Source organism: Arthrobotrys flagrans (assembly GCF_004000055.1).
Source record: "Arthrobotrys flagrans strain CBS H-5679 chromosome Unknown unitig_3, whole genome shotgun sequence".
Lineage (NCBI taxonomy): Eukaryota > Fungi > Ascomycota > Orbiliomycetes > Orbiliales > Orbiliaceae > Arthrobotrys > Arthrobotrys flagrans.
This window is the reverse complement of record NW_027137547.1, coordinates 2,210,591-2,221,833: the sequence shown is the minus strand read 5'-3', so window position 1 is coordinate 2,221,833 and position 11,243 is coordinate 2,210,591. Positions and strand designations below refer to the sequence as shown.

The following is an 11,243-nucleotide window of genomic DNA, read 5'->3' as shown; positions in this document are numbered from 1 at the left end:
ACTTTTGCCCTTGGACTACTATTCAGGGTTCGTTCTCCTCAAACTAACCTCAGTATCACTAGCCAATTTTCACATAAGAATGCTGAAATCTATTTTAAGGACCAAATTATAGTCTTGAGTCTCTTCTTTTCATCATGAACTACGAATCAAGTTAAAATATATTATGCCAAGTCCACCTCAGTGAAACAGTTGTGTTGAAAATGTTGCATATTTTCGCCGTAGCTTCCTCGAGCCTCATGGCATGGATATGGCACCAATATTCGAGCCTCGTCAAATAGATTTCCTATGATCGAATAGGTTTGCCATTATAAATATCATCTGACGACGGCATTATTTTTTTAGGTATTGTGTTTACCATCCAATGTGTTCATCATAATACCGATTATACTCAGATGCATATGGTCTCCATGCATCTAGCTCCCAGCAAGTGACACTACGTCAACATGTACATGTCAGAGGCTAGGCTCAACTATGAGCCAGGCAAATACACGCCTACGGCTTCAGAATACTCCACGCTTAAGGCGCCGACTTCACCGAAAAAGCCTTTGCGTAAATACTTCTTTGGCGTCCTATTTGCCTATTATGCTTTTAGCTCATCATACCGGAATACCGTCAAAAGTGCTATTATTGTCGCTAGGGACTTAAAGGAAGTCGATATTACCGGAAGATATGCATACCAATCTATTCGTCACTCTGAAAGTAAGATATTGAGCATCTCCCAAACCCCGTTCGAAATGCAACACTGGATCGTGTTGTAACATTATCCCCCGAAGTTCTGGGGATGCCGCTACGCCGACAAATTAATCGGCCAATTCAAGACATATAAGTCTTATACCCGCAATTTTATTTTTAATTCTCTTTACTTTATTTTTTATCATCTTAATTTTCTGGATTTTTCTGTTTTAAAAAAAAAAACGACACCTATACCAAAGTTATTTAGTATTGTCTATCAGATTTGTATTCGCATACGCATACAAAAACCATATTCATTCCTAGATAGCCAATCTTTTACACCGTCATTTAGAACTAATCTTCTAATACTTAATGTATTTTGTATGTAGTAAATGCTAAATCTAGAGAAACTAAATTTATCTGGGTTCCGAGTCTTCAGAAAAACCACTTTAATGCGCCGCACCCTGAAGGATAACTCAAGTCGTCGAATGCGACTTCCATACAGTAACAGTACAGTTCAAAAAGATACTAATCCCCTCCAATTAAACGACTGCCAGTTGCCCTGAAGTATTTAAGGCTGGACCTCCTCCGCCTTCTTCAACTGTTTAAAGTCCCTTTCAAATGCTTCGACGATTCCCAAGACACTCTTTACACTCTCCAAGCTCAACTTTTCGCCCATATTCTCCGCTAAACTCAATGCTGTTCTAGCGGCATTCTTGATCTGTCGGCCATTAAGTGGAACCGATCCCAAGAAGTCGTAGTCATCCTCCTTTATTGCGGTAGTATTTCCAGAAGCCTCGATCTTCTCAATGAAATTACGCCAAACTTGTTCGCGAGCGGACTTGTCAAGATCACGATAGCGAAGAGCGACATGAATACGAGATTGGAAGGCTTCATCGAATGTTTTGACACGATTCGTGGTTAGGAAGAGAATACCGGAATCTGATAGCGAAGGTTAGAAATATTTTCTCCGGAAAGTTATTAAGGTCAGAGTGACTTACAGTATTCTAGCATTCTCAAGAAGATAGAAACTAATGCATTGCGGCCGAGATCGTGAAGGGATCGTTCCTCAAGGAACACATCAGCTTCATCGAGGAGCAAGACGGCATTCCAGATTGTGCATAACCGGAGAATTTTCGAAAGTGCCTTCTCCATCTCAGCTGGGTCGGCTCCAAGATCACCAGCGGAAATTGTATACAGTGGTGACTTTGTAAATTCTGCGACAGATTCCTGAATATCGGAGCTTCGTTAGTACCTCTTGCAAAAGAAATGAAAAAATCCCACAGAAGTATATACTAACAGCAGTCATTGTTTTACCACAACCTGGTGACCCATGCAAACAGCAGATTAGGCCTTTACCCTTCCCGGCAATGAAATCGTCAAAGTTCGAGTTGGAAGTTTGGTGCGATTCAACCAGCGCTTTGACGAGCTGCTTTTGCGACTTTGGAAGCACTAACTGATCGAATGATATAGTGTTCCACCTGACCGGCTGGAGCAGGTCTACGAAGAGTTGGACTAAGAGTGGGTTAGCATTTGAGCTCTAAATTATATCAATATCTTATCAAAGTCACACACCCCATTGCTTCTCATTCAATGCAAAGCCATAAATGAGGCTAGAGCAAAGCAAAAGTTGTTCCTCTGTTAACACAGTTATAGCCTTGCTCTTCTGGTTTCGCTTTGCCTTATGCTTCAAATCTTGTCCGCTGCCGTCTGTGGGTAAAGTTACGTTCATAGTGACGTTATTTGCGCCCTGAGACGCCACTTCTTCGTAGTAGACGCCATTGTGGTAACCGCCAGTGGTGTACTGGGGTTTACTCTGCTTGTCGGCGAGTTCTTTTATCTTGTCGTTGTCCCCTTGCAAAGAGTTGATAGTGACCGCTTTATCCGGATGGTAGTGGACGTGCGTTTTAACATCAACCATTACCCGCCCATTCACCTGAAATTCACCCGTTAGTCTCCCAGCTGACGAGAAAAACCATAAATCCGTCTAAAAAGCCACTTACAAACAATTTAGATCCCCAATGCCCAGCCCCGGATATAGTTGGGCCATTATAGTCCATACAATGGATACCAGCCAAACTCTCGAATTTTCGTCCACGGGAAATCAAATCGCGTCTAACTTCCTTTTCTCGTGGATGGAACTTGAGAGGAAATGCATCAAGATCGGTGATTTTACGGGTTCCATCAAAGTCTGGATTCAGGACATATCTCTGGGCGTAGCCAAATTCGTCCCCGTTGTAGTCGATATAGCTGCCGTCAATGACACCATACAAGGCGCAGCGTATTGACTGTTCCTTGTACCCCTTTGACTCGAAAACTCGAGCGTGACCGTCGAAGCTTGTGTAAACAAGTTCGCCTGGCTTGAAAAGAGTCCACATACTACATACGAGGGACTCTATGTTAATGCAGAGATCACTGAAAACGTTCTAGGGCCATTGATACTCACATGTCGAACGAAGTCAGCCCTTGTTCCATGTAGTTGTTATACTCCGCATCTAGTTTTGCAAACTCCGCATCAAGAAAATCAAGCAACAGCTTCAAATGTCGCCCTTTCTCTGACTTCTTATCTTCCTTCGCCACAAACCGAATCTCATCTCGATAATGCCATAAGCATCTCAGTGGGTACTCCAACACGATGTTCGATGTGTTGAAACTGATCCCTGGATAGCTATCTCCAATGACTTCCTTCAATACTTTCTTGACCATCAAACTCTTGATATCCAATGTTTGACGATGCAGCATGCCAAGTTGGTTGAAGTATTTGCAATGAACAAGGACATATGCGCCATTGGGATCATAGTTATCGGCCTCAACCGTCGGGACTGTTCCGGAGTCTACAACCACTTGATGTCCCCGGCGGTTATATCGAGAGTCTAAGCGCTTGACCTTAATGACCATTTGATCATTGCCCTGCGGAGCTTCCTCCGTGAGCTTCTTAACAGCTCGATTGATAGATTTGAACATTTTGGATATATATGGATTATGAAAGGCAAACGAATGAAAATGGTATAAGTGCAGGTGATGAGTATTGTCCAAGTGGTTTGCAGATCTGTTGGTATGACTTGATTTCAACTACCGCTAACTACTTAAGTACTGATGTACGCTCATGCATAGACGAGGGCCATGGGTAGCTTTATATCCTGATTTTTGGATCCTGGTACGGTGACACAAAGTGCCAATTTGGTCGTCTCGCTCAGCACAGTCCGCGAATGCATGCAAGGCATGACGGCCAATCGTCAATGCGTACGCGTAGATGGGTTATCTTTTGACTCATTGTTGGACTAGACACCCCGCGGCATTGCAAGAATAACTGTCGGGCTGACAAGAGCCGTACCTACAGTTCCACGTTGAGAGTCTCAAGTGTGTCAATATCTTGAAGGGGGAGATTACAGGCGCCGGCTCGAAGCGAGGCGGCTTTCAAGGCCCACAAACGGGGATCAAAATACAATGCGCAACACACTTTACCATCATGGCGTATGTACAGGACTGACCATTGTGCAACACAGAAGGGGTCTGAGACACAATGACGTGCACCAATAGAAAGCGAGGAATCTGGTGTCTTCAGGATTGAGATGTCTATGTCGAGACCGACTAACCAGTGCCTTTGCCTTAAATCGAACTCAGCTACGTGATCGGAATATTGGAAGCATCCCGACCAGGTCTGGGTACGAGACAAGAAGCATCCTACTATCTAAACTTGTGACTTTGTTTTACGAAAAGTGAAGGGCTCACAAGGGAAAAAAAAAATTTCACATTCGAACCTGTATAATATACAATGCAAATCTAAGCCAGTTCAACCCTTGTTGTTTTGACTCCGATCTTCCTGATAACCTTTGTCATACGTTTTCCAACCTCTCTCTTCAGCTTCCTGTCTTCCAAGTAGTCGTCCACATCAATCCATGCCTTCCTACCTCTCCCACCAGTCATTTCCTCGACTTCATCTTTAAGGAGTCTATTGACTTGCCTGCTAGCGGGTGTGTTCGGCAATTCCCCGGTAACATCACCTTTCTTTGGTGTAGTCAAAATTTCTTTCCTTAATTCCGCCATGCCTCTGTCGTAGCTCGTGGCAATAGGAACTCCCATCGAAGAGGATGGGTTTTGGTCATTGAAATATTCATTATCACCCAATTCCTCCTCAATCAATCCAAAGGTACCCGAGATACTCTTGACTGGTTTCTGGTGGGCTTGTCTGCCATATGAGAATCGGGATATCGGGCTATCGATTGTGGTTTCGTAGTAGTCAAGTTTATCCGGGCCCGGCATGTTTCTTGGTGGGGTTGCTAAAACCGATTCCCTGCTCTTCCTTGTAGATTTCGACCAACCTGGGGTGCCACCTCGTTCAAAGTCTCGACCGCTCATGGAAAAGCTGATACTACCAGCTCTAAAGCTTGGAGTCGTCCCGCGGCTCATAGCAGGGCTAGCGCTAGATAGACGCATTTTTCTAAGGGAATCTTCTAGCTTGTCAACCCGTTCGGCCTTCTCTTTTGCAACCTCAGTAAGCCTTGCAACTGTCTCGTGGACTTGCTCAATCGTTGGCGGTCTTAGGTCTCCATAGTTTGCCCTCTGGTTTTTATTGAGGGTTGCAACATGGGCTTGAAGGATACGGAATGCGTCCTCCACTCGTTTGAACTTTCGACGTATAATAGGTACTTTCCGTCTTAAATTAGCCTGCTGCATTCGCTGCTGTGCTGAAAGTGGTCGTCTGCGAATGTGCGCGCGAAGTTCTGGGTGGGTGTGAAGGAGGAGGATGTTCGGGATATCACTGGCACGGGCGACAACTACGCCCGAATATAGCTGTTAGCATCACATAGATTGATCTAGATGACGACCAGGGGCGCTTACGATAATCAACATCGTGAATAAGCGATGTCACATCCGTCTTCAACGTGGCTAAGTCGAAAGTTTTTTCCAAATCATGTACCTTTTCGATAAGATCTCTTGCCATCAATGATACGTCCGGCGCCGCTGTTATTCGGATTTCTTCAACAGGGCGGGAGTCATCAAGGGTGAAATGATCGGATTTTCGGTGGTAGACGATGAATGCTTCCAGGTTTCTCATATTCAACCCGAAGTTGTCAGTCCGGCGCCCCAGATCAATAACCAATTGTTCTATAACAGCGTCCTGGCCCTAAACATCAAAAATATGTTAGAAACAATTCGCTAAAATAATAAAGCGGAGAAAGGGGAGATAATACCTTGAAGTGGGTCAAGTTGTCCGATTCCCGGTAAGGGATGAATAGGCTCAGAACAGGGCAGGGATCATAGGGCGATTTTAATTTTTCCCTGAATTCATCCTCACGTGCCTTCATGTTTTCCTCCAGTTTGCCCAACCTATCGTCCTCTTCTCTTTGCAATTCTCTTAAAGCTTTCAATTGCTCAAGCTCCCGCAGTGCAAGTTGATGGCGTTCATACATATCTAGCCTTCGTTGATCTCTTTCCAAATCCATTTGATTTTGCTTATTCAGGAGCTGTTCCCTATCAGCTGCTTCTTGCTGTTGGAGTTTGGCGGAAATTGGAGATAAAGCAGAAGCCAGAGAGCTTGTGGCCTTTGAAGATTCTGGGGATTTAAGAGGAGCCTTATTCAGAATCCTCGACATATCACCGGCCTTACTTGTCGTAGCTAGTGTATGTTTAGGTGTCCCAGCCAGGGTCTTAACTGTGGGGGGGGAGGTAATGCGGCTGAGGATGTCTCGACGAGGTGCCGTCTTCACGTCCTTTGCGGGTACTGGCGGTTGAGCCGGAGAGCCTTCGTCCTCTGTATCACCGGTTTCAACCCAACTTCCGTCTTCCAATTCACTAGATTGGCCAGAGTGTTCGCCGGACTCGGGGCCCGCAGGGTTAATGTTTTCATCACTGCCGGCATCGCTTGTATCGTCATCGTCCTCTTCACTGTCATCCGATACGTGATCCAATTTAGATTCCCCGAAAGAGAAGCCGGCACCGATGGATTTCGTAGACGTCCCAAGTGTAAGTACACTTTCCCCATCTTTTTGTGGCCCAACGGTCTTAGCACTGCTTCCAGGGAAAAAGCTACCAAGCATTGTACTCCCCGAATCATCTTCATCGTGATCTTTCGCAACAAGCTTTGCGCCTTTGGCGGTTGCGCCAGCTTTCTGTGATAGCGTACGGCCAGATAACGTTGGCTTCGTCGAGATAGTTGCAGTTGGTTTTGAGCCTCGTCGGTTGGCCATGGGATTTGTGGCCTTTGTAGGCTTCGAGGTTGATGCCAAAGGTTGGCTCGGAGAAGCCGAGCCAAGGATATCGCTCTTTAATGGAGATTTGCCCTTCACTATAGGGATTGATTCGACAGGTTTTTCTGCAGGCTCTGCCGGTGTCGGGGGAATAGAAGGTAATACAGGTGTACGAGGTGCGGATTCCGGGAGTGGAGCTTTAATAGGGCTTGAATCAATGGCGCCTGCCTTAGTGGATGAAAAATCAGGAGGTAGTGGTGCATCTTCAGGAACAACCGGTTTAGACTTCTCTGCTGTTGGGGCAAAATCAGGAGGAAGAGGGGCCGCCTCGGGTTCCTGCGGAGAATGATCAGTATCCTCATCAGAATCCTCTCCGGGTAGGCCTTTGGTCGCTGCTGCCCCGACTTCATTCTCCACATCTGCCTTCTTAGGACTAGAGGCTGGAGGCGTTGATTTCTGTCCAAAAGCCGACACGGTTGGCTTGGTTGGCGAACTGGCACTCGTGGCGAATGCAGAGCTTGGAGCCGCTGGTTTGCTAAATGCCGAAGTTGTAGACGTCGTCGCTGCGCTGAACGCCGATGCTATTTTTGCTGGGGGGGAAGTAGGCGTGGTACCAAATGCCAGTGCTGGTTTGGAGACCGATGGCCCAGTGGTCGAACCAAATGCTGACACTGGCTGCGCACCGGATGTACTTCTTTGAAGAGCACTTCCAAATAATCCAGTTCCAACCTGGCCAGACGATTTTACGGGTGAAGTGGGGCCGAATGCGCTTACCGGGGCACTTGGTTTGGATTCTGGGGTTCCAAAAGCAGGAGCAAGTGCCGTGGGCTTGTTTGGTAAGCCAAAGGCCCCCTTTGGTTGCTCCTTATTCAATGTAGACCCAAAAAGCCCACTACCGAATGCAGATGGCTTACTTGGTTCAGCAGAGGACTGCGAGCTCTGTCCGAAAGCTGGCGCAAGGGTTTTGGGGGCTCTTTTGCAGTTGTCGATAGGCTAAACATATTTCCACCACGGATACCTTCTCTTGGCTGCTCTACTTCATCATCGCTGTCTGCCATCTCATCGTCTTTAACATTAGTGGAGGCAGCTGGTTGAGAGAGAGCTGATCCGAGGGAGTTTCCAAAAGCACCAAAGGCTCCAGTTCCTGTGCCAGCGCCTGAGGGTTTACTGGTATCTGGCGTCGCGGTAGACCCGAACGTACTAGACACCGCAAAGCCGCTTTGGCCCCCAGAACCGAAGGCGGAGACTGGGGCATTGTTTTTCAAAGTACCGAAAGTGTCGGGCTCCTTAGAAGCGAAAGGATTGCTAGATCCACTCTGTTGGAGGAAGGCTGGGGATGCACTCGCGTTGGCATTGCCAGTTCCAAATCCACCTCCTCCTGAAAATTTCGCAAATCCGCCAGTGCTCGCTGTCGTCGACGAACCAAATGCTGATAGTTTTGAACCTAATTGCGAAGTTTGGCCGAAGCCCGTCCCGCTTCCTGAAGACCCAAACGCCGACTGGCCAAATGCTGGGCGAGGTTGCCCTAATCCCGTTGTCGATCCAAAAGCGGGTGCCGTGCTCCCTAGGGGAGTTGGTGAACCGAAAGCAGGAGCAGTGCTTCCAAGTGTTGATGTTGAACCGAAAGCAGGCGCTGCTGGCTTTTGACCGAAGGCCGATGTTCCGGATTGCGCCCCAAACGCAGACCCACTTCCAAATGTTGACCCTGTAGATGAACCAAAGGCCCCAGCAGTCATTCCTGGTCGTCCAAGCGTAGACGTCGATCCAAAGGCGGGTTGTCCAAAGGCAGGCTTCACGGCTGCTTGCCCGAACGGAGTAGGCGTTTGTCCAAATGCAGATTGTGGTGCAGAAGACTGGCCAAAGACTGGTTGAGGCGTGGATGATTGGCCAAACGCTGATGCCGGTTGGGACCGCTGACCAAATCCCGATGTTGGCTGGGATGGTTGACCAAAGGCTGACGACGGCTGGGATGGTTGGCCAAATGCAGATGTACCTGTCGAAGGTTGACCAAAAGCGCTAGTTGGCTGGGAGGTCTGCCCAAACGCCGAAGTAGGGGCAGAAGTCTGACCAAACGCCAGAGGTTTGGAAGGCTGCCCGAACGTAGAAGTTGGAGTAGAAGGTTGGCCAAAGGCAGGTTTCGGGGTACCAAATGCGGATGTTTGTGACTGGCCAAATCCACTTTGGCCAAATGTCGGCCCGGTAGTCCTCTGCGGGGTCTGTGGTGGTTGCTGGTTTTCGTACGCAAGTAACTCTGGGTATGCTGCTGATGAATTATCAATTTTGACGGCGTCTGAATATACCACCCAGTATGCAGACACCATGCCGTCATTCGTAAGAATCCACATGCAGGGGAGCGAGGTAGCCGATTGCTCGACATTAGGGAAAGGATTGCTAACACGCTCTGCATTAGTAGCGGTAAGATCTAGCGAGAACCCGATAGGGGTTGCATCCACGCCATCTGCGGTCAACGGCAAAGTTGCACGACGACCATCACTCATAATCGATGTTGGCGTAAATGGCGTGTTATTCAGCCTCACGACCGTCCCAATATCGGTGGAGCAGGTGTTTGATAAGACTAGGCAATCCTTCATATTTGGACTCCAAGCCTTTAGATGGATAAAAGAGTGGTATGTCGGGCGAGAGACCATTCCGAAAGGAGGGGTCATATCGTTGACTCTGTAGAATGTATGTTTGCGTGTCTGGGGTTCACGCATCAGGACAAAGTGGATGGATTCGTTATCGTGCGGTTGGCCTGGCTGGGGTTTGGGGGTAAGAATGACGAAGATGATTGTGGATTCGATCCAAAATATCGACGACACGAAATGGTTTGGATAATTAGGCACGCCTTCCACAGCATCAGCCTCTGCTCCGTCAGCCGGTCTAATCCACGCGAGGCCACCGAGTGAACCGCCGCATATGATTTGTTTGCCTTTTGGACTCCAGGATACTGTCGTAACCCCGGTTTTGAGGTTTTCCTGTACTTTAGCTGTTTTGAGATCAATAATACCGACGTTGCCACCTTGGCCCCAGCCAGATCCAACAACAATACACACTTTCTCAGAATCAGTTATTGTCGGGATGGGTTTCATTTCAAGCAACGGCCCTGTATTTATCTGCGATTGAGGCTGCACGTCGTTTCCTTTACTTAGAATATCATCAACTAGGTAGACTGCTATTCCTCCTAGCTGGGCTGCGAGCAAAAGATAAGTGCCGTCGGAAGTAAAGGCGATGTGGGAGAGTCGGAGCGACATCGGAATGATGCATTCTGGTTGGAAAGGTAGTGTATTTCCATTGGCGGCGGATGTATTCTTGAAGGCCGCCCTCATAGTAGAGGTGAGAGCAACGACAACGCCTATAAAAAAGAGATATTAGCAATGTTGGAACGGACTCCTTGGGAGATATCCCAATCACTAACCTTGAGGTCCGCCTGCCGCAAAAAGTTGCCGTTTCTGAGATATCGCTAGCAGTTGTGAGGAGTGTATAGGCAAGTCGCTTTCGGGATACTGTCCATCAAAAACCTTGACTCTCAACTCGCCAGCAAGAGCTACGTAGCCGATTAACTAAACAAAGAGTTAACAACAGTCATGACGAGGCTTCAAAGCTAAGACTGACATCAGATTCACTCTCTTGGACCTCATCGCCCATTACTACTTCAGCTGGGCCCTGGGGAGCAGCGATACTGCCCGACCGAGAGAATGCGGCGTTAGGAGCGCTCTGGGCGATACTGTTCGAGCGTGAGAACGCATTATTGGGAGCACTCTGGGAGTTATTTAGTACTCCGAAGGCACTAGGCTGGCCGAACGACATCTTGACGACGTCGCCGGTTATCCGGCGGAATTATAGATTGCTTTTCAGGAACGAAAAACTGCGGGTTGGAGGGAGACAATCGAATTCTAGGAGCTAGAGGAATTAGATGTTCCTGGGACGTGGCTGCTAGAACAGCTGGTGTAGATGAGAGCAGTTCGTCGGTTGTCGTCGCGGGTGATATATCAGGAAGCGCTATATTAGCTTCAATTGGCCAAAGATGGCATGGCACCCGAAAGGACCGTTAGCGGGGGGTGAGCACTAGTACGCGCAATGAGATGATGTTTAATTGAAGGCGAGGTGATATCGTGAGAATGATGAAGTAGATGTCGGTGGTGGAGAAGGAGATGGAGATTGCGATTGCGATTGCTTCTTGGTGTGCAAGTGATGTCGAGTTTGACGCGCTGGATTTCAAGATAAAAAAGCAAAGCGACGCAACAACGACGGTGAGGATCCAGTTACCACGCAACACACCAACACACGTTGTTCTGTCAATCCAACACGGCCAACCCAGAACCACATGGTACACAGCTTCGAGACGCCGACGCCGGCGTACACCATGCAATAGATTCATAC

At 47.8% G+C, this 11,243-nt stretch overlaps 3 protein-coding genes across 3 annotated transcripts; 1 reads left to right on the top strand and 2 right to left on the bottom strand.

Moving 5' to 3' along the window:
• Positions 1-443: 443 nt before the first annotated feature.
• On the top strand, positions 444-758 carry DFL_002035 (uncharacterized protein; the record flags this gene model as incomplete). Its single annotated transcript, XM_067630759.1, has 1 exon — positions 444-758. One exon carries the CDS (start codon positions 444-446, stop codon positions 756-758), a length of 315 nt encoding a protein of 104 aa, XP_067493371.1.
• Positions 759-1,243: 485 nt separating this feature from the next.
• DFL_002034 (uncharacterized protein) lies at positions 1,244-3,636 on the bottom strand (the record flags this gene model as incomplete). Its single annotated transcript, XM_067630758.1, has 6 exons — positions 1,244-1,614; positions 1,674-1,902; positions 1,973-2,187; positions 2,248-2,608; positions 2,676-3,051; positions 3,119-3,636. The coding sequence occupies 6 exons, from the start codon at positions 3,634-3,636 to the stop codon at positions 1,244-1,246; spliced, it is 2,070 nt and encodes a 689-aa protein (XP_067493370.1).
• An 819-nt stretch (positions 3,637-4,455) lies between these two features.
• On the bottom strand, positions 4,456-10,670 carry DFL_002033 (uncharacterized protein; the record flags this gene model as incomplete). The annotated part of the gene is made up of 6 exons (XM_067630757.1): positions 4,456-5,450; positions 5,515-5,800; positions 5,868-7,813; positions 7,882-10,215; positions 10,279-10,423; positions 10,476-10,670. 6 exons carry the CDS (start codon positions 10,668-10,670, stop codon positions 4,456-4,458), a joined length of 5,901 nt encoding a protein of 1,966 aa, XP_067493369.1.
• Positions 10,671-11,243: the final 573 nt, after the last annotated feature.